Source organism: Bombina bombina, chromosome 2 (genome assembly GCF_027579735.1).
Source record: "Bombina bombina isolate aBomBom1 chromosome 2, aBomBom1.pri, whole genome shotgun sequence".
NCBI classification, from domain to species: Eukaryota; Metazoa; Chordata; class Amphibia; order Anura; family Bombinatoridae; genus Bombina; species Bombina bombina.
Genome location: NC_069500.1, coordinates 355,021,952 through 355,045,840, shown reverse-complemented (window position 1 = coordinate 355,045,840; position 23,889 = coordinate 355,021,952). Strand labels below are relative to the sequence as shown.

At 42.1% G+C, this 23,889-nt stretch overlaps 1 protein-coding gene across 3 annotated transcripts in view; it reads left to right on the top strand.

The window, feature by feature from the left end:
- The window catches only part of KDM2B (lysine demethylase 2B), a 1,014,988-nt gene that overhangs the window by 534,158 nt on the left and 456,941 nt on the right, over positions 1 to 23,889 (top strand). For all 3 annotated transcript variants that reach the window (XM_053701743.1, XM_053701744.1, XM_053701742.1), the window contains exon 8: positions 12,290 to 12,443. In XM_053701743.1, coding sequence (XP_053557718.1) covers positions 12,290 to 12,443 — 154 coding nt within the window. The remainder of the gene's footprint in view (positions 1 to 12,289; positions 12,444 to 23,889) is intronic.

Sequence of the window (23,889 nt, the reverse complement as noted above, 5' to 3'; positions counted from 1 at the left end):
ACATGCAGTCGCATGTGAGAGGAGCTCTGATACTTAGAAAAGACTTTCTGAAGGCGTCATTTGGTATCGTATTCCCCTTTGGGCTTGGTTGGGTCTCAGCAAAGCAGATACCAGGGACTGTAAAGGGGTTAAAGTTATAAACGGCTCCGGTTCCGTTATTTTAAGGGTTAAAGCTTCCAAATTTGGTGTGCAATACTTTTAAGGCTTTAAGACACTGTGGTGAAAATTTGGTGAATTTTGAACAATTCCTTCATGTTTTTTCGCAATTGCAGTAATAAAGTGTGTTCAGTTTAAAATTTAAAGTGACAGTAACGGTTTTATTTTAAAACGTTTTTTGTACTTTGTTATCAAGTTTATGCCTGTTTAACATGTCTGAACTACCAGATAGACTGTGTTCTGAATGTGGGGAAGCCAGAATTCCTATTCATTTAAATAAATGTGATTTATGTGACAATGACAATGATGCCCAAGATGATTCCTCAAGTGAGGGGAGTAAGCATGGTACTGCATCATTCCCTCCTTCGTCTACACGAGTCTTGCCCACTCAGGAGGCCCCTAGTACATCTAGCGCGCCAATACTCCTTACTATGCAACAATTAACGGCTGTAATGGATAATTCTGTCAAAAACATTTTAGCCAAAATGAACACTTATCAGCGTAAGCGCGACTGCTCTGTTTTAGATACTGAAGAGCATGACGACGCTGATAATAATGGTTCTGAAGGGCCCCTAACCCAGTCTGATGGGGCCAGGGAGGTTTTGTCTGAGGGAGAAATTACTGATTCAGGGAACATTTCTCAACAAGCTGAACCTGATGTGATTACGTTTAAATTTAAGTTGGAACATCTCCGCATTCTGCTTAAGGAGGTATTATCCACTCTGGATGATTGTGACAAGTTGGTCATCCCAGAGAAACTATGTAAAATGGACAAGTTCCTAGAGGTCCCGGGGCTCCCAGAAGCTTTTCCTATACCCAAGCGGGTGGCGGACATTGTTAATAAAGAATGGGAAAGGCCCGGTATTCCTTTCGTCCCTCCCCCCATATTTAAAAAATTGTTTCCTATGGTCGACCCCAGAAAGGACTTATGGCAGACAGTCCCCAAGGTCGAGGGAGCGGTTTCCACTTTAAACAAACGCACCACTATACCCATAGAGGATAGTTGTGCTTTCAAAGATCCTATGGATAAAAAATTAGAAGGTTTACTTAAAAAGATGTTTGTTCAGCAGGGTTACCTTCTACAACCAATTTCATGCATTGTCCCTGTAGCTACAGCCGCATGTTTCTGGTTCGATGAGCTGATAAAGGCGGTCGATAGTGATTCTCCTCCTTATGAGGAGATCATGGACAGAATCAATGCTCTCAAATTGGCTAATTCTTTCACCCTAGACGCCACTTTGCAATTGGCTAGGTTAGCGGCTAAGAATTCTGGGTTTGCTATTGTGGCGCGCAGAGCGCTTTGGTTGAAATCTTGGTCAGCTGATGCGTCTTCCAAGAACAAGCTACTTAACATTCCTTTCAAGGGGAAAACGCTGTTTGGCCCTGACTTGAAAGAGATTATCTCTGATATCACTGGGGGTAAGGGGCACGCCCTTCCTCAGGATCGGCCTTTCAAGGCAAAAAATAAACCTAATTTTCGTCCCTTTCGTAGAAATGGACCAGCCCAAAGTGCTACGTCCTCTAAGCAAGAGGGTAATACTTCTCAAGCCAAGCCAGCTTGGAGACCAATGCAAGGCTGGAACAAGGGAAAGCAGGCCAAGAAACCTGCCACTGCTACCAAGACAGCATGAAATGTTGGCCCCCGATCCGGGACCGGATCTGGTGGGGGGCAGACTCTCTCTCTTCGCTCAGGCTTGGGCAAGAGATGTTCTGGATCCTTGGGCGCTAGAAATAGTCTCCCAAGGTTATCTTCTGGAATTCAAGGGGCTTCCCCCAAGGGGGAGGTTCCACAGGTCTCAGTTGTCTTCAGACCACATAAAAAGACAGGCATTCTTACATTGTGTAGAAGACCTGTTAAAAATGGGAGTGATTCATCCTGTTCCATTAAGAGAACAAGGGATGGGGTTCTACTCCAATCTGTTCATAGTTCCCAAAAAAGAGGGAACGTTCAGACCAATCTTAGATCTCAAGATCTTAAACAAGTTTCTCAAGGTTCCATCGTTCAAGATGGAAACCATTCGAACTATTCTTCCTTCCATCCAGGAAGGTCAATTCATGACCACAGTGGATTTAAAGGATGCGTATCTACATATTCCTATCCACAAGGAACATCATCGGTTCCTAAGGTTCGCATTCCTGGACAAGCATTACCAGTTTGTGGCGCTTCCTTTCGGATTAGCCACTGCTCCAAGGATTTTCACAAAGGTACTAGGGTCCCTTCTAGCTGTGCTAAGACCAAGGGGCATTGCTGTAGTACCTTACTTGGACGACATTCTGATTCAAGCGTCGTCCCTTCCTCAAGCAAAGGCTCACACGGACATTGTCCTGGCCTTTCTCAGATCTCACGGATGGAAAGTGAACGTGGAAAAGAGTTCTCTATCTCCGTCAACAAGGGTTCCCTTCTTGGGAACAATAATAGACTCCTTAGAAATGAGGATTTTTCTGACAGAGGCCAGAAAAACAAAACTTCTAGACTCTTGTCGGATACTTCATTCCGTTCCTCTTCCTTCCATAGCGCAGTGCATGGAAGTGATCGGTTTGATGGTAGCGGCAATGGACATAGTTCCTTTTGCGCGCATTCATCTAAGACCATTACAACTGTGCATGCTCAGTCAGTGGAATGGGGACTATACAGACTTGTCTCCGAAGATACAAGTAAATCAGAGGACCAGAGACTCACTCCGTTGGTGGCTGTCCCTGGACAACCTGTCACAAGGGATGTCATTCCGCAGACCGGAGTGGGTCATCGTCACGACCGACGCCAGTCTGATGGGCTGGGGCGCGGTCTGGGGATCCCTGAAAGCTCAGGGTCTTTGGTCTCGGGAAGAATCTCTTCTACCGATAAATATTCTGGAACTGAGAGCGATATTCAATGCTCTCAAGGCTTGGCCTCAGCTAGCGAGGGCCAAGTTCATACGGTTTCAATCAGACAACATGACAACTGTTGCGTACATCAACCATCAGGGGGGAACAAGGAGTTCCCTAGCGATGGAAGAAGTGACCAAAATCATTCTATGGGCGGAGTCTCACTCCTGCCACCTGTCTGCTATCCACATCCCAGGAGTGGAAAATTGGGAAGCGGATTTTCTGAGTCGTCAGACATTGCATCCGGGGGAGTGGGAACTCCATCCGGAAATCTTTGCCCAAGTCACTCAGCTGTGGGGCATTCCAGACATAGATCTGATGGCCTCTCGTCAGAACTTCAAAGTTCCTTGCTACGGGTCCAGATCCAGGGATCCCAAGGCGGCTCTAGTGGATGCACTAGTAGCACCTTGGACCTTCAAACTAGCTTATGTGTTCCCGCCGTTTCCTCTCATCCCCAGGCTGGTAGCCAGGATCAATCAGGAGAGGGCGTCGGTGATCTTGATAGCTCCTGCGTGGCCACGCAGGACTTGGTATGCAGATCTGGTGAATATGTCATCGGCTCCACCTTGGAAGCTACCTTTGAGACGAGACCTTCTGGTTCAGGGTCCGTTCGAACATCCGAATCTGGTTTCACTCCAGCTGACTGCTTGGAGATTGAACGCTTGATCTTATCGAAGCGAGGGTTCTCAGATTCTGTTATCGATACTCTTGTTCAGGCCAGAAAGCCTGTAACTAGAAAGATTTACCACAAAATTTGGAAAAAATATATCTGTTGGTGTGAATCTAAAGGATTCCCTTGGGACAAGGTTAAGATTCCTAAGATTCTATCCTTCCTTCAAGAAGGATTGGAAAAAGGATTATCTGCTAGTTCCCTGAAGGGACAGATTTCTGCCTTGTCTGTGTTACTTCACAAAAAGCTGGCAGCTGTGCCAGATGTTCAAGCCTTTGTTCAGGCTCTGGTTAGAATTAAGCCTGTTTACAAACCTTTGACTCCTCCTTGGAGTCTCAACTTAGTTCTTTCAGTTCTTCAGGGGGTTCCGTTTGAACCCTTACATTCCGTTGATATTAAGTTATTATCTTGGAAAGTTTTGTTTTTAGTTGCAATTTCTTCTGCTAGAAGAGTTTCAGAATTATCTGCTCTGCAGTGTTCTCCTCCTTATCTGGTGTTCCATGCAGATAAGGTGGTTTTACGTACTAAACCTGGTTTTCTTCCAAAAGTTGTTTCTAACAAAAACATTAACCAGGAGATTATCGTACCTTCTCTGTGTCCGAAACCAGTTTCAAAGAAGGAACGTTTGTTGCACAATTTGGATGTTGTTCGCGCTCTAAAATTCTATTTAGATGCTACAAAGGATTTTAGACAAACATCTTCCTTGTTTGTTGTTTATTCCGGTAAAAGGAGAGGTCAAAAAGCAACTTCTACCTCTCTCTCTTTTTGGATTAAAAGCATCATCAGATTGGCTTACGAGACTGCCGGACGGCAGCCTCCCGAAAGAATCACGGCTCATTCCACTAGGGCTGTGGCTTCCACATGGGCCTTCAAGAACGAGGCTTCTGTTGATCAGATATATAGGGCAGCGACTTGGTCTTCACTGCACACTTTTACCAAATTTTACAAGTTTGATACTTTTGCTTCTTCTGAGGCTATTTTTGGGAGAAAGGTTTTGCAAGCCGTGGTGCCTTCCATTTAGGTGACCTGATTTGCTCCCTCCCTTCATCCGTGTCCTAAAGCTTTGGTATTGGTTCCCACAAGTAAGGATGACGCCGTGGACCGGACACACCTATGTTGGAGAAAACAGAATTTATGTTTACCTGATAAATTACTTTCTCCAACGGTGTGTCCGGTCCACGGCCCGCCCTGGTTTTTTTAATCAGGTCTGATAATTTATTTTCTTTAACTACAGTCACCACGGTACCATATGGTTTCTCCTATGCAAATATTCCTCCTTAACGTCGGTCGAATGACTGGGGTAGGCGGAGCCTAGGAGGGATCATGTGACCAGCTTTGCTGGGCTCTTTGCCATTTCCTGTTGGGGAAGAGAATATCCCACAAGTAAGGATGACGCCGTGGACCGGACACACCGTTGGAGAAAGTAATTTATCAGGTAAACATAAATTCTGTTTTTTTAATCAAATTTCACCGGCAATATTATGTTGAATAAAGTTTGGCTAAGATAATGATATATAATTCTGCACTATGTGCAGAATTATATAACATTATTTTCTAGGTTTACTGCCCCTTTAATTAGACAAAGCACTCACTTGTCTTATAAAGTGTATCCAAACTTTTTATTCCACAGTGACGTTTCAGGGTGTTCACCCCTTTATCAGACCAACAACAGTGCAAACACATAACTGACTTATAAACAGTAGTAAGTCCCTCCCCCAACAGAAAAAAATGCCAAAAGGGTTGTCATAGTAATATCAATAAAGCAAAATCAACATCAACAACACAAAGGGTATTCACATTTCAAAATACATCGTTCATCAAAGTGCAAAACAAATAATAATGGTGCAATTTCATGACTAACAATCATTGACATAATAATACAAAAATGAAATTAATAGCCTTGATACTCAGCAGTGTACACATAAGTGCATCTAAACCCACTGTATACCGGAAGTGTAAGGTATTGTATAATGGGACATCTAGGGATTTACTGAATGCCTTAGTGCGTCATGATGTCAGATACGTCACAGGCAAACACTGTATTCTTACCATGATCTAAACATGCTGGAAAGGAGAGCAGATTATAGAACTATGCAATGTTCTTCGTACCAACATCAGAGGAGATGTTTGTAAGCGTGTGAGGGGCATCCAGTTCCATCAACATATGCACATGACATCATGGTAACGCCCATAGTGGGCAAATATGTGTTGCCATGGTTACGGACATAAATATTTATTATCAGTCCGGTAGCGCTCTGCAATCTAGGATACTTATGTCTTATTGTGCAGCTCTGGCTGCTATAATAAGTGGATGAACCATATCAGATCTACTGTGTAACGTAACAAAATACTGTAACATGGTATATGCTCAAGGATAAATGCTTGCTAATAACCATCATTACTACCGGTCACTTGGCCCTGCTGATATTATCTATAATAGTTTATTCATCTAGTTATTTCTATTTTTTCTGTCTTTTCTGTTAGCGATACTATTGCTGATATTTTTGTTCAGATATGATTGCATTAACAATCGTAGCATATCTTAAAACTAGGGATATCACTGCCTGCCTAAAAACTATTATTTGTTTGTAAATAGATGTAGTTGATTCAATGTACTACTGATGTTTTTTGTACATCTGGAGTATGTCTTTCCAAAAAATTTTATGCAGTTATATGTACCACATAAGATTTTGTAACTCCATCTGTGATTAGTTACTGCATACTACCTGTATAGTTACTGTTTGTGACCTTTTCCCTTATGATATCTATACATGCTTTTACAGTTTGCTTATATCTTTGAAAATCCGTTTATGATAACGTTGTTGCAGCTTGATATTGTCAAGTTAATGGGTCCTAGCGGTATTCACTCTATAATGCATATAGATACATTTAATGGGACATATCTATGCTTAAAGGCAGCAGCGCACTAACTTGAGCATACACCATGTTACAGTATTTTGTTACGTTACACAGTAGATCTGATATGGTTAATCCAGTTATTATAGCAGCCAGAGTTGCACAATAAGACATAAGTAGCCTAGATTGTAGAGCGCTACCGGACTGATAAATATTTACGTCCATAACCATGGCTACACATATACGCCCACTAAGGGTGTTACCATGAAGTCATGTGCATATGTTGATGGAACTGGACGCCCCTCACACGCTTACAAACCTCTCCGATGTTGGTATGAAGAACATTGCATAGTTCTATAATCTGCTCTCCTTCTCAACATTGGTTGATGAGATGTTAGAGACCACTGAGCCGTCCACCTCTGAGGATTCTTCGTCCTGTGAGGTGTGTTCCCTAGATTCTTCTGTTCCTACACATGCAGTTTCCCCGGGTACTGCTGCTCCTTCGCCTAAAGGGGGCATTTTTCCACCAGAGGTTACTGCGCAGGTCCGCATGGCCATCTCTACTGCCTTAGCGATTTTGCCTCTTCCTGCTACGTGCAAGCGAAAGGTTAAATCATGCACTCCTGCCCAGGGACCGTCTGTATCCAATCAGTCATCTGGGGATGCGGTTCCCTCTGAGGCTTTAGAGGTAGGACCTCCAGGGTCGGAGTCTGCTGATTTGATTCCTCCGACTGAAGAGGATTTAGCATTTAGATTTAGAATGGCATGCCTGTGCTTGCTTCTAAAATATGTTTTGGCGATGTTAGAGGTTCCTAGTACTGATCCCTCAGTCAAATCTCAGACTTTGAAAACAGATAGCGATCTTGATTAGATAAGTGGAGAAGGATGGAGATCCTATTCTTCTCGTCTATATTTTTTTCCTTTTTTGTTTTGTATTTTAAAATCCCAGTTCCGAGCTCTATAGGGGGGTTTGTGTCGGAGGACAGGCAGGACATTGTTTTTGCACATTCCTTCTTGGCTATCAATTTTTTCAGTATAGTTTTTTTGTTTAGAGCTCTTGGTTGTTGTAGAAACTTCTTTTAGCAGGATGTTTTGTCTTATGGGATATTTGATACTGACGACTTTGGTTGTTGGGTTTTCTGGAGACTTTCTGTGGAAGCATCTCGGTCTGAGTTCGAGGTGATGGTTCCCTCTATATTTCTGCACAGATTTAAGCTATGGAGCTTATACTTCTTTTGTTTTTGGATTATTCTCAGTCTTCTAGCATATGCTGGAACTTCAGAATTTTCTGTTTAGTCTTTGAGTTGCTCTGGCAAATATGTTGGTTAAGTCTATTTTTTTCCCTCTACTCCATGGTAGGAGTTATTTCTAGCTATTCTGGCCCAGGCCGGGTCCATCTATCCTAGATGACAGGAAGGACCTGGTTTAGGTTCTATCTTGGATGGGTGTTTGATTCTGGATCATATCGGTCCCAGGGGTCCTAGAGGCCAGAGCTAGGCTTATCATCCTGCCTTTCCGGGCGGTTTTTCTTCCCTTGATTTTGTCTTGTGGCAGAGAGAAGGAAGCTTTTCCGATGACTTTTGATAATTGTCCCGGTACCTATTGCAGTGTGAGAATATTTTCATCCACTGTTGTTTCATGGTCCAAAAAGGTAGGGGTCTCCCGTCCTTTTTGGTTCTATGGTGTCTTCTTCGATCCTCAAAGATGGATCTAGACCAGAGTTCTCTGGTATAGGCACCAGGATGGATCCCTGGATGCAAACTTGGTCTTTACAGGCAGGAAGATTTTCCTTAGATCTTGTGAAGTTAGATTGTACCCTCCATTTCCCATTCAGGCCATCGCTGGCTCTGTGGTGGAGGGTGTTGCCTTTTGGGTTTTTTCCTTTGACAGGTCTCATCTCAGCCGAGGCCAATACATCGGCAGGGCGCTGTTTGGATTCTGTCTTAGCAGTCTTACCTGGAATACCAGTTGGGAGATTCACTCTCCAGTGTTTTGTCCAGATCTCCCTGTCCTGAGGGACATTTCTTTGAGCTCTCCCGGGGCGGTTTTGACTTAGTCGCTAGCCTGTCAGTTTGGGGAGAGCGTGTCCTATGGGGGACTGTGGATTCAGGAGATTCCCTCCCGATTATTCTTAGGGTTCCTCAGGCAACCATTTTGCTCTGAGGGTTTGGTCTTCTGGGTTTGTCCCAGTGTAGGGATTCTAGTCCGCCTTTTTTTTTCTCTCAGTGGCTTAGATTTTTTTCTGAGAAAGAGAGATTCCTCTGCGTAGAGGGTAGTATTTCGAGTTTGGTGGTGGACAGAGGCCCACTACTGCTCGTTGTCAGCGATTCACTCTCTGAGTGTTATCTTCAGGGATGGATGTTCCCTGCAATCATTTCCTTGATCCAGGGATAAGGTCTCTATCGGAAGGTTTTAGGATGTTTGTATCTGAAGGGGGACGTTGATCGAGAATCTCAGGACGTCCATACCCATCACAGGTTTCCCATTAATGTGTCATGGTTCAGGAATCCTCAGGCAGAGCTAATTGATCCTTAGCGGTGCTTTGGAAGTCCAATACAACCTTTTTTTTCCTTTGTCTGCCAGATCACTTTTTCTCGAGTGATGGCTCGATCCTAGCAAGCGCAGGCATCAGTGAGGCTGATTGCTACATTTGTGTCAGCGAGATCGTAATTTTAGGGGCTTCGCCTCCATGGGGGTTACCTTGTCGCAGGGATCTGCTAAGTCAAGGAACCCTTTGCGTCATCGAATGTTATTCTTCGGAGGCGGGCTGCAAGAGGTCGCTTGGTCTTAGCCGAGAGAGAGTTTTTTTCAGAGAGTTTACGGTCCTCTCCTTCAGTGTGTAGCTGGTTCCTCCTCATCTATCGCAGGTGTGGAGGACCCCCCCCCCCCTTTGTCTGGAAGAGCATGATTCATCCTGGCACTCTATCTGACTTGCCAGGGTTCCCTTTTTTTTCCTCCAGGATAATCTGGAGATGGACCTTCCTAGCTAGTTACTTGTTGGGACAGTTTCTGGGCCTTGTGTGTTTTTCTGCCTTAGAGGCTTATTGAGCTTCTGGGAGTTTTTTCCTAGGGCTCTGACTGCATTCAGGCTAGTGTGTCTATCTGATGCTTCTTCTTGGAGCTTAGATCTTATTTTTTGGGGTTGCATCAAGCTACTTTTGTACCTTTGCAGAAGGTGGTCTTTGAAGTTTATCTTCATTGATATACTCTGTCTGTAGATTGCTTCTACGTGCCTTAGTCTCTGTGTTGCAACCTTTGCAACACATACTCTTTATTGGGTTTTCCTCTTTAATTAGGCTGTTCTATGAGCCTAGCTAGTTTTTCTTCCCAAGGTTGTGTCTATTTCTGACTTCAATCGAGAGATTGTGGTTTTTATTTTTTATATGTCCTTTTCCTTCTCTGGCAGGAAAAGGGTTCTTACCTTTTTTAAGGGAATCAGGCCTGACATCTTTTTCAGGCTACATAGGAATCTTTGTTGAATTATTGTATCTGGGAAGTGCAAGGGTCTGAAAGCATTGTCAACTTCCTTAATTTTAGTTGAGGAGTGTCTTTCACTTGAAAAAAGGAGACAGCGAGACTCTAGCCTCCTCAGGGGTTTACTGCTCATTTTGAGAGCAGTGACGTCTTCTTGGGTCTCTGACATGAGATCTCTATGGATCTGTTTGTTGGGCGGCTGCTCCCCCCGTTAGCATTCAGTGTCCTCTGTAGCTTGGGTATTATTTTCCACAAGTAATGAATGCAGCTGTGGACTCTCCCTGTATTAAGAAGGAAATCATAAATTATGCTTACCAGATAATTTCCTTTCCATCTGTACAGGGAGAGTCCACAGCTCCCGCCCGTGTCCTCCGATAGGCGGCCATAATTTTATCTTGTTTCTTCTGGCACCTTTTTCACCCTGATATTTCTCCTACTATTCCTTGTTCCCTTGGCAGAATGACTGGGGGATGATGGAAGTGGGGAAGGTATTTAAGCTTTTGGCTGGGGTGTCTTTGCCTCCTCCTGGTGGCCAGGTTCTTGATTCCCAATAGTAATGAATGCAGCTGTGGACTCCACCTGTACAGATGGAAAGGATATTATCTGGTAAGCATAATTTATGTTATAGCGATGCATAATCTGCTGGCGCTTTATAAATAAATGATGATAATAATAATAATAATAATATTTTTTCTGTAGTGTAGCAATCCCCCCCCCCCCCCCCCCCCCGGGAGACTAAATACATACAGAGACAAGCGCCCTCCCCCCGGCTGATTGTTGCAGGGGCCCCACACACCCAGTTCTGTAGTGCAGCAGTGTTAAAACCCAGATTTCTCCTCATCCTTCTCTTGCTGAAGACTATTGGATAAAGATATAAAACAGCCATTGTTTGCACATTCTTTTTCATAAACGGTTGTATATCTGTCCCTGCTTGTCCTCAGCAAAAGAAGACAGCACATATTACTTTATAAAAACTCAGTGGTACTGGGAAAACATGTTTTTAGTTAAATTACAGGGAAAAAAGGACTGAATAAATAATAAATGTATATTGCATAGTTTTACTACAGATAATTAAGCATTTTATACTACAATCTTAAACATTTACTGTGTTAAAGTGATAGGTGAAAATTGTGCATTAATACATTTCTGCATTATACTTCAGCAGCATACACACATATGCTACGTGTGACTTGAGACTGAAGATTAAAACACCCTACCTGCAGAGAGAGCTGGTGTTATTGTGTGTTGCATAATAGCAAACAAAGAAAAAAAGAGCATCCCCTTACCACTCAGAAAAATAAATCAAAATAGTTATCACATATAGGTCTCAACCTTATGTATATTAAAATATAACTTTTATTAGAAGCACAATTAAAAAAAAGAATCAAATAAAATACCATTAAAAGAAATTAAAAACTACTTGCAAGTCTGGTCCTAATACCTATATACACCATAAAGAACACAATAAGAACCACTATATCCAGACAAGTACAATATGGGTAATTATCCCCATTGAACTGGGTCACACGAAACAAAAGATCCCTGACTAGGCTTTACCTATTCAGGGTTATATAGTATTGTTCCGCTTTTGCTATTTCTTGCTTTCGTTATTGTGTGTTGCGTCAGTGAAGACTGAATTTGTGTCATACAAGCCACTTCTGACTCTCTAAGAAGGTATGGTGTTTGAATGATGGTGCACTCGGCACTCACAAGAAATGTGCTTATGATGCTGAAAAACAGTAATCATTTTAATTAGAAGCATTTTGCTTATAGAAGTATGCTGCAAATAGGTCCTTTTACATTTTTACCTTTTTATTCCTTGAACCTCTTAACGGCCACAACGTATCCTATATGTTGCTGGTCCTTAAGGTTTTTTTTGGTACATAATAGCACAGGACTCCCTTCCAGTGGCAACACTACACTATTCATTAAGGGGATAATGTCCCTTTAATCTAAAGGGTAGTCATAACAAATGTTAAGAATTTTTGATATTCATATACTAACAACATTTTATTGTTGCTGTTGATTAGTGCAAATTATGATGTTTTTCTGAATTCCTGAACTAAACACAGATTGTGGTAGTGGACCCTACTGTATAAATACATTTGACCATAATGGAGTTTGATATCACTTTGACTGTGTAAAGAGAAGAGATTATAAACCTTTACCAATACATGATTTTTTTCCTAACATATATACTTCAGTATGCAAACATATGTTCAATTTTTTTACCATGCAAAATGGTATAATAATTGTATTTCCCCACAGGTATTTTGGTTGATCCCTCCTACTGTGCACAATTTACAGCTTTATGAGGAATGGCTTCTATCAGGGAAACAAAGTGATATCTTTTTGGGAGACCGAGCACAAGGGTGTCAGAAAATTGAACTCAAGCAAGGGCACACTTTCTTCATTCCATCAGGTAATATGAACATTGGTCCAAAACAACCTGTCTATGTGTAAAAATTGCTGCATGTGATTTATTGTTAATACACCAGGGTTGTCCCATATAAAATAAAATAAATTAAATGTTAGTATATTAAACTAAATTCAGGCATCAATTAATGTTTTTTTCAGAATAGCCCAGTTTACGTTAATAAGCTCTAGCCTTCATTAATGTTTTTAATGTGGTAATGGAGTAAATTGATCCTCTATGACAAAATGTAAAACATTTTCAAAAACACTAACTTAAATCTCTAATCCAGTAAAATGTTTTAAAGGGACAGTAAACATCTTGTATTTTTCTGCCAAAAGATTAACATATCAGTAGAGTCTAAATTTTATTGAAATAGATTAACGCCTTGTTTACTGCAATTCATTTCCAATAGTCAGACCTCATCCACCACTTTTTGGGAGGAGCCAGTTTTACGTTTGCGAAGGACTGGGTTTCCAATTGTTATTGTGTTGATGTAAGATATCCGTTGTTTGGCTTTAGCAGAAAAAATAGATAAGCTGCAAATTAGGGAGTGATATTATTATCATCATTATTGTTATCATTTATTTGTATAGCGCCGCAGAATTACGTAGCACGGGGTACAGAGATGGGGTATAAAATGACATGGGTTTGTGATAAAATACAAAAAGGTAACAGAGTAAACAATCTAGTACAGGAGGAAGAAGGCTCTGCTCCGGAAAGCTTTCAGTTTGCATGTTGAAGGTGCAGAAACTTAAGGTTTGGGGTAGCTTCTCATGGGGATTCTAGTTGCAGCAGTGAGTCAAGGCAGTTCAACAATTATTTTGGGTAGGATGAGAAATAGAGGAGAGATAGTAAGCCTCTTTGAATAGGTGTATTTTCAAAGAGCGTTTGAAGCTATAAAAGGTGTGAGATAGTCTTATGGAGTGGGGTAGAGAGTTCCAGAGGACAGGAGAAGTATGTGAGAAGTCATGGAGGCAGGAGAGGGAAGTAGAGATAATAGAAGTAGAGAGGAGGTATAGGTCAGGGGTTGATCGAAGAGGACTGGTCGGGAAGTATTTAGAGCTGAGATAAGACATATAGTTGTGAGTGAGGCTGAATTGTATTCTAGAGTATATGGGGAGCCAATGTAGAGACTGTAGAGTGGAGCAGCTGATGTAATTGGTGACTTATGATGAGTCTAGCTAAAGCATTCATAATAGATTGGAGGGGAGAGAGGTGGTGTTTGGGAAGGCCATTTATAAGTGTATTGCTGTAGTCAATGTGTGATAAAATGAGGGAATTATTATTTTTGTAGTTTGAGTAAAGAAGGGTCGAATTCTGGAGATGTTGCATAGGTGTGCATGGCAGGCTTGGAAGCTCTTGTATATGTGGAGTGAATGTGAGTTCAGAGTTGTGTGACTCCAGATAGCAAACCTGGGCCGAAATGTTGAGAATAGAGTCTCCAACTGGAAGAGAAATGTCAGGTGTTGGATGTCTCGAAGAGGGGGGAGGGAATAAAAAGCAGCTCAGTTTTAGACAGATTGAGTTAGAGGTAGTGCAAGGACATCCGAGAGTAAATTGCAGAGAGAGGGTTGATTATCTGGTTGAGTTAAGAGGCAGAGACATCAGGAGAGGAAAGATAGTTTTGGATATCATCAGCGTATAAGTGGTACTGGAATCTAAGAGAGAGGATGGTCAACTGTGCTGAAAGCAGCAGATCCAGAAGAATTAGTAAGGAGTAGTGTCCATTTGCTTTAGCTAATAGAAGATCATTTGTTTCTTTAGTGGCAGCGATGTCTGTTGAGTTTTTAGGGTGGAAACCAGATTAAAGTGGATTAAGTGAGTATTTAGTTAATAGAAATTGAGTTGGGTGATTATAGACCAGTTGTTCCAATAATTTGGAGGCAAAGGGAAGTAAGGACACCGAACAATAGAGGGGGTGGAGGGATCCTAGGTTTTTAGGATTGGTGTGATTGACGCATGCTTGAATGTATCTGAAAATGCGCCAGTTGTGAGAGACTGGTTAAAAAGATGAGTTAGGGCAAAGGTTAGAGAAGCAGAGAGAGAGAGAGGTAAGAAGTCATGAATGAATAGGGTCAAGTGGGCAAGTTGTGTGATGAGCTGAAGATAGGAGTATGAAGACTTCTTCCTCTGTTACAGGAGAGAAGTTATTTTAATAAAAGGGGTGGGTAAGAGGTCTTGATTTAAGGTGTGTGAGAGAGAGATGTCTTTCTTCTGTTATGTGTGATCAGTCCACGGGTCATCATTACTTCTGGGATATAACTCCTCCCCAACAGGAAATGCAAGAGGATTCACCCAGCAGAGCTGCATATAGCTCCTCCCCTCTACGTCAGTCCCAGTCATTCTCTTGCACCCAACGACTAGATAGGATGTGTGAGAGGACTATGGTGATTATACTTAGTTTTTATGACTTCAATCAAAAGTTTGTTATTTTAAAATAGCACCGGAGCGTGTTATTACTTCTCTGGCAGAGTTTGAGGAAGAATCTGACAGAGATTTTTTACTATGATTTTAACCGGAGTCGTTAAGATCATATTGCTGTTCTCGACCATCTGAGGGAGGTAAAGGCTTCAGATCAGGGGACAGCGGGCAGATGAATCTGCATTGAGGTATGTGGCAGTTTTTATTTTCTGAATGGAATTGATGAGAAAAGCCTGCCATACCGTTAAAATGACATGTATGTATACACTTCAGTATTCTGGGGATGGTATTTCACCGGAACTACTGTGTTAAAGGTCACTAATCCTTTTAATAACTATTCTCATGTTAAACGTTTTTGCTGGAATGTAGAATCGTTTACATTGCTGAGGTACTGTGTGAATAAATATTTGGGCATTATTTTCCACTTGGCAGTTTTTTGCTTTAATTGTGACAGTTTCGTTTCTCTTCACTGCTGTGTGGGAGAGGGAGGGGCCGTTTTTGGCGCTCTTTGCTACGCATCAAAAAATTCCAGTCAGCTACTTTTATATTTCCTGCATGATCCGGTTCATCTCTGACAGATCTCAGGGGTCTTCAAACTTCTTTGAAGGGAGGTAAATTCTCTCAGCAGAGCTGTGAGAATTCTTATAGTGACTGTGTATAAAAAACGTTGTTTTGTTTTCTTATGTACAAATTTAATTAGTGTTGTTTTTTACTAATGGGAACAAACCTTTGCTAAAAGTTGTGTTGTTTTAAAGTTTGATGCAATAACTGTTTTTCAGTTCATTATTTCAACTGTCATTTAATCGTTAGTACCTCTTTGAGGCACAGTGCGTTTTTTTGCTAAAAAAGATTATAACCAAGTTGTAAGTTTTTTTGCTAGTATGTTAAACATGTCTGACTCAGAGGAAGATATCTGTGTCATTTGTTCCAATGCCAAGGTGGAGCCCAATAGAAATTTATGTACTAACTGTATTGATGCTACTTTAAATAAAAGTCAATCTGTACAATGTGAACAAATTTCACCAAACAGCGAGGGGAGAGTTATGCCGACTAACTCGCCTCACGCGACAGTACCTGCATCTCCCGCCCGGGAGGTGCGTGATATTTTGGCGCCTAGTACATCTGGGCGGCCATTACAGATAACATTACAAGATATGGCTACTGTTATGACTGAAGTTTTGTCTAAATTACCTGAACTAAGAGGCAAGCGTGATCACTCTGGGGTGAGAACAGAGTGCGCTGACAATGCTAGGGCCATGTCTGATACTGCGTCACAGCTCGCAGAGCATGAGGACGGAGAGCTTCATTCTGTGGGTGACGGTTCTGATCCAAACAGATTGGACTCAGATATTTCAAATTTTAAATTTAAATTGGAGAACCTCCGTGTACTACTAGGGGAGGTCTTAGCAGCTCTCAACGATTGTAACACTGTTGCAATACCAGAGAAACTGTGTAGGTTGGATAAATACTTTGCGGTACCGGCGAGTACTGACGTTTTTCCTATACCTAAGAGACTAACTGAAATTGTTACTAAGGAGTGGGATAGACCCGGTGTGCCGTTCTCACCCCCTCCAATATTTAGAAAGATGTTTCCAATAGACGCCACCACTCGGGACTTATGGCAAACGGTCCCCAAGGTGGAGGGAGCAGTTTCTACTTTAGCTAAGCGTACCACTATCCCGGTGGAGGATAGCTGTGCTTTCTCAGATCCAATGGATAAAAAATTAGAGGGTTACCTTAAGAAAATGTTTGTTCAACAAGGTTTTATATTACAACCCCTTGCATGTATCGCGCCGATTACGGCTGCGGCAGCATTTTGGATTGAGTCGCTTGAAGAGAACCTTAGTTCCTCTACGCTAGACGACATTACGGACAGGCTTAGAGTCCTTAAACTAGCTAATTCTTTCATTTCGGAGGCCGTAGTACATTTAACCAAACTTACGGCTAAGAACTCAGGATTCGCCATACAGGCACGCAGGGCACTGTGGCTAAAATCCTGGTCAGCTGATGTTACTTCTAAGTCCAAATTACTTAATATACCTTTCAAGGGGCAGTCCTTATTCGGGCCCGGTTTGAAAGAAATTATCGCTGACATTACGGGAGGTAAGGGCCACGCCCTACCTCAAGACAAGGCCAAAGCTAAGGCTAGACAGTCTAATTTTCGTCCCTTTCGGAATTTCAAAACAGGAGCAGCATCAACCTCCACTGCACCAAAACAGGAAGGAGCTGTTGCTCGTTACAGGCAAGGCTGGAAGCCTAACCAGTCCTGGAACAAAAGCAAGCAGGCCAGGAAACCTGCTGCTGCCCCAAAGACAGCATGAACCGAGAGCCCCCGATCCGGGACCGGATCTAGTAGGGGGCAGACTCTCTCTCTTCGCCCAGGCCTGGGCAAGAGATGTTCAGGATCCCTGGGCACTAGAGATCATATCTCAGGGATACCTTCTAGACTTCAAATTATCTCCCCCAAGAGGGAGATTTCATCTGTCAAGGTTGTCAACAAACCAGATAAAGAAAGAAGCGTTTCTACGCTGCGTACAAGATCTGTTAACAATGGGAGTGATCCATCCGGTTCCGTGGTCGGAACAAGGACAAGGGTTCTACTCAAACCTGTTTGTGGTTCCCAAAAAAGAGGGAACGTTCAGGCCAATCTTAGATTTAAAGACTCTAAACAAATTCCTAAGAGTTCCATCGTTCAAAATGGAAACTATTCGGACAATCTTACCCATGATCCAAGAGGGTCAGTACATGACCACAGTGGATTTAAAGGATGCTTACCTTCACATACCGATCCACAAAGATCATCACCGGTATCTAAGGTTTGCCTTCTTAGACAGGCACTACCAGTTTGTAGCTCTTCCATTCGGATTGGCTACGGCTCCAAGAATCTTCACAAAGGTTCTGGGTGCCCTTCTAGCGGTACTAAGACCGCGAGGGATTTCGGTAGCTCCGTACCTAGACGACATTCTAATACAAGCTTCAAGCTTTCAAACTGCCAAGTCTCATACAGAGTTAGTTCTGGCATTTCTAAGGTCGCATGGATGGAAAGTGAACGAAAAGAAGAGTTCTCTCTTTCCTCTCACAAGAGTTCCATTCTTGGGGACTCTTATAGATTCTGTAGAAATGAAGATTTACCTGACAGAAGACAGGTTAACAAAACTTCAAAATGCATGCCGCGTCCTTCATTCCATTCAACACCCGTCAGTAGCTCAATGCATGGAGGTGATCGGCTTAATGGTAGCGGCAATGGACATAGTACCTTTTGCACGCCTACACCTCAGACCGCTGCAATTATGCATGCTAAGTCAGTGGAATGGGGATTACTCAGATTTGTCCCCTACTCTGAATCTGAATCAAGAGACCAGAAATTCTCTTCTATGGTGGCTTCATCGGCCACACCTGTCCAGGGGGATGCCATTCAGCAGGCCAGACTGGACAATTGTAACAACAGACGCCAGCCTACTAGGTTGGGGCGCTGTCTGGAATTCTCTGAAGGCTCAGGGACTATGGAATCAGGAGGAGAGTCTCCTCCCAATAAACATTCTGGAATTGAGAGCAGTTCTCAATGCCCTTCTGGCTTGGCCCCAGTTAATAACTCGGGGGTTCATCAGGTTTCAGTCGGACAACATCACGACTGTAGCTTACATCAACCATCAGGGAGGGACAAGAAGCTCCCTAGCAATGATGGAAGTATCAAAGATAATTCGCTGGGCAGAGTCTCACTCTTGCCACCTGTCAGCAATCCACATCCCGGGAGTGGAGAACTGGGAGGCGGATTTCTTGAGTCGCCAGACTCTTCATCCGGGGGAGTGGGAACTTCATCCGGAGGTCTTTGCCCAAATACTTCGACGTTGGGGCAAACCAGAGATAGATCTCATGGCGTCTCGCCAGAACGCCAAACTTCCTCGCTACGGGTCCAGATCCAGGGATCCGGGAGCAGTTCTGATAGATGCTTTGACAGCACCTTGGAACTTCAGGATGGCTTATGTGTTTCCACCCTTCCCGCTGCTTCCTCGATTGATTGCCAAAATCAAACAGGAGAGAGCATCAGTAATTCTAATAGCACCTGCTTGGCCACGCAGGACTTGGTATGCAGATCTAGTGGACATGTCATCCTGTCCGCCTTGGTCTCTACCTCTAAGACAGGACCTTCTGATACAGGGTCCATTCAAACATCAAAATCTAACTTCTCTGAAGCTGACTGCTTGGAAATTGAACGCTTGATTTTATCAAAACGTGGTTTTTCTGAGTCGGTTATTGATACCCTGATTCAGGCTAGGAAGCCTGTTACCAGAAGGATTTACCATAAAATATGGCGGAAATACCTATACTGGTGCGAATCCAAAGGTTACTCCTGGAGTAAGGTTAGGATCGCTAGGATATTGTCTTTTCTACAAGAAGGTTTAGAAAAGGGTTTATCAGCTAGTTCCTTAAAGGGACAGATTTCAGCTCTGTCCATCTTGTTACACAGACGTCTGTCAGAAAATCCAGACGTCCAGTCCTTTTGTCAGGCTTTAGCTAGGATCAAGCCTGTGTTTAAAGCTGTTGCTCCACCATGGAGTTTAAACTTAGTTCTTAACGTTTTACAGGGTGTTCCGTTTGAACCCCTTCATTCCATTGATATAAAGATGTTATCTTGGAAAGTTCTGTTTTTAATGGCTATTTCCTCGGCTCGAAGAGTCTCTGAGTTATCAGCCTTACATTGTGATTCCCCTTATCTGATTTTTCACTCAGACAAGGTAGTTCTGCGTACTAAACCTGGGTTCTTACCTAAGGTAGTCACTAACAGGAACATCAATCAAGAGATTGTTGTCCCATCCTTGTGTCCAAATCCTTCTTCAAAGAAGGAACGTCTTTTACACAATCTGGATGTAGTTCGTGCCCTCAAGTTCTACTTGCAGGCAACTAAAGATTTTCGCCAAACTTCTTCCTTGTTTGTCGTTTACTCTGGACAGAGGAGAGGTCAAAAAGCTTCTGCTACCTCTCTATCTTTTTGGCTTCGTAGCATAATACGTTTAGCCTATGAGACTGCTGGACAGCAGCCTCCTGAAAGAATTACAGCTCACTCCACTAGAGCTGTGGCTTCCACTTGGGCCTTTAAGAATGAGGCCTCTGTTGAACAGATTTGCAAGGCTGCAACTTGGTCTTCGCTTCATACTTTTTCCAAATTTTACAAATTTGACACTTTTGCTTCTTCGGAGGCTATTTTTGGGAGAAAGGTTCTTCAGGCAGTGGTTCCTTCTGTATAATGAGCCTGCCTATCCCTCCCGTCATCCGTGTACTTTTGCTTTGGTATTGGTATCCCAGAAGTAATGATGACCCGTGGACTGATCACACATAACAGAAGAAAACATAATTTATGCTTACCTGATAAATTCCTTTCTTCTGTTGTGTGATCAGTCCACGGCCCGCCCTGTTTTAAGGCAGGTAAATATCTTTTAAATTATACTCCAGTCACCACTTCACCCTTGGTTACTCCTTTCTCGTTGATTCTTGGTCGAATGACTGGGACTGACGTAGAGGGGAGGAGCTATATGCAGCTCTGCTGGGTGAATCCTCTTGCATTTCCTGTTGGGGAGGAGTTATATCCCAGAAGTAATGATGACCCGTGGACTGATCACACAACAGAAGAAAGGAATTTATCAGGTAAGCATAAATTATGTTTTTCTAATTGTGTAAATTTTATTTTGAAGTGATCAGCAATAATCTGAGCAGTGAGTTTGGTAGTGGGCGGTGGTACAGACAGACTTAGAAGGGAGTCAAAGGTTGAGAACAGCTTGAGTTAGATGCGTGAGCTAACCCAAGGGAGGAAAAATAGACTTTGGCAAGGCTGAGGGCAATGTTGTATGACCTGAGGATTAATTTATAATGCAGGAAGTCAGCACAGGTGCAGAATTGTATTGTGAGGCCACAAGGTCTGGGCAAGAGAGGGATAAAATGAGAGTAGAGGTTTCAGTTGAGCAGAAAAGTCTGTGAGATCAATTTAAATTCCTGAAAGGTAGCATTTTTTTGGTGGCTTGCAAGGATGCAGCAAGTAGAGTAAGAGAGAAAGTTAGTAGATTGTGGCCAGAGAGAGGAAGGGGAAAGAACAAGAAGTTGGAAATGACTTTAAGGTAAAGGCAGATAGGAGAAAGTGTAGCATGTTTACAAGGTGAATTTAGTGAGATTAGAAATAACTACCTGTTTATAAGTTGTCCACTCCTTCGTCTAACTTCTTGTATATCTCGCAAACAGCACACTTTAGAACTACACACATGCTACATCTGCCTAACAAGCTAGCTTGCATAACAGGCTAGGGGTATCCAATGTATGGGTTAGCTGTCACATGGTCCTAATTAGCATAGGTCATAAATAAGAACACAAAAAATCACGACCTAAGCAAACAATGGAGAAGGCACCTTCTTATCACAAGTAGAAAATAGAAATAGAAAAAGAAAAGTTTTTAAGATAATAAAAGATTAAGGGCCAGATGACGAGTGCCGCAATAATAGTTACACGTGAGCGAAAAGGGGTTTATTGCAGGTGTTTGCGCACGTTGGGTTTAGCACTCGTATTACAAGTTGAAAATAAATGTGAGCGCAATTGCGATTCACGTTCGAATAATTACTGCATCCTCAGATCTCTGGTTAACTGTTTTGAGAAACAAAAGTGCCCCAAAACACATCAAAAATACATTTAAAAGTAAAGTTAGACTCATAACACCATCTAATACAAATTATTTCTCTTGTTAAGTGTATCCAGTCCACGGATCATCCATTACTTATGGGATATTCTCCTTCCCAACAGGAAGTTGCAAGAGGATCACCCACAGCAGAGCTGCTATATAGCTCCTCCCCTAACTGTCATATCCAGTCATTCTCTTGCAAGCCTCAACCAAGATGGAGGTCGTAAGAGGAGTGTGGTGTTTTATACTTAGTTTATTCTTCAATCAAAAGTTTGTTATTTTTAAATGGTGCCGGAGTGTACTGTTTATCTCAGGCAGTATTTAGAAGAAGAATCTGCCTGCGTTTTCTATGATCTTAGCAGAAGTAACTAAGATCCATGGCTGTTCTCACATATTCTGAGGAGTGAGGTAACTTCAGAGAGGGAATGGCGTGCAGGTTTTCCTGCAATAAGGTATGTGCAGTTAATATTTTTCTAGGGATGGAATTTGCTAGAAAATGCTGCTGATACCGAACTAATGTAAGTAAAGCCTTAAATGCAGTGATAGCTACTTGTATCAGGCTTATTAATAGAGATGCATACTCTTATAAAAATGTAATATAAAACGTTTGCTGGCATGTTTAATCGTTTTTATATGTATTTGGTGATAAAACTTATTGGGGCCTAGTTTTTTTTCCACATGGCTGGCTTGAATTTTGCCTAGTAACAGTTTCCTTAGGCTTTCCACTGTTGTAATATGAGTGGGAGGGGCCTTTTTTAGTGCTTTTCTGTGCAGCTAAAAATACTGACAGAGACATTCAGTTTCCCTCTGCATGATCCAGGACATCTCTGGAGGGCTCAAAAGGCTTCAAAGTCGTTTTTGAGGGAGGTAAAAAGCCACAGTAGAGCTGTGGCAGTTGTTGTGACTGTTTGAAAAAAAAAACAAAAAACGTTTTTGTCTTTTTTTTTTTTTTTTTTTTTTTAATCAAAGTTTTTTATTGAGGCAATATCAAAGATACAAAACATCAAACAGTATACCATCAACAGCTTGTTATAGAACATAACATATGTTATTAATAAAACATTAGCTGTAAATGCGAAGTACAACTTTTACATTCTGAATTTACCTCTTTTCTATTTCGTTTCCTATGTCATAACATAAAGATAATAATGAAAGAATAAAAGAATTTAAACAACCCTGGTAAATTATACTTCCTATAGGGTTATACGTTTATTATAATAGAGGTGTATTTATTTTTGAGGGATTGACAAATTATAGGGAATCAAAACAAGTTGCTCCTTTTAAATACAAGACTAAGAGCAACTTATGACAAAATAATGTTTGTACGTTTTTGTCTTTTATTATTCCATTTTGGGTATTAAGGGGTTAATCATCCATTTGCAAGTGGGTGCAATGCTCTGCTAACTTGTTACATACACTGTAAAAATTTCGTTAGTGTAACTGCCTTTTTTCACTGTTATTTCAAATTTTGACAAAATTTGTGTTTCTTAAAGGTGCAGTAACATTTTTTATATTGCTTGTAAACTTGTTTAAAGTGTTTTCCAAGCTTGCTAGTCTCATTGCTAGTCTGTTTAAACATGTCTGACACAGAGGAAACTACTTGTTCATTATGTTTGAAAGCCATGGTGGAGCCCCATAGGAAAATGTGTACTAAATGTATTGATTTCACCTTAAACAGTAAAGATCAGTCTTTAACTATAAAAGAAATATCACCAGAAGATTCTGACGAGGGGGAAGTTATGCCGACTAACTCTCCCCACGTGTCAGACCCTTCGCCTCCCGCTCAGGGGATGCACGCTAATATGGCGCCAATTACATCAGGGACGCCCATAGCGATTACCTTGCAGGACATGGCTGCAATCATGAATAATACCCTGTCAGAGGTATTATCCAGGTTGCCTGAATTAAGAGGCAAGCGCGATTGCTCTGGGGTTAGGAGAAATACAGAGTGCGCAGATGCTGTAAGGGCCATGTCTGATACTGCGTCACAATATGCAGATCATGAGGACGGAGAGCTTCAGTCTGTGGGTGACATCTCTGATTCGGGGAAACCTGATTCAGAGATTTCTAATTTTAAATTTAAGCTTGAGAACCTCCGTGTGTTGCTTGGGGAGGTATTAGCTGCTCTGAATGACTGTAACACAGTTGCAGTACCAGAGAAATTGTGTAGGCTGGATAAATACTATGCGGTACCGGTGTGTACTGATGTTTTTCCTATACCTAAAAGGCTTACAGAAATTATTAGCAAGGAGTGGGATAGACCGGGTGTGCCTTTTTCCCCACCTCCTATATTTAGAAAAATGTTTCCAATAGACGCCACTACACGGGACTTATGGCATACGGTCCCTAGGGTGGAGGGAGCAGTTTCTA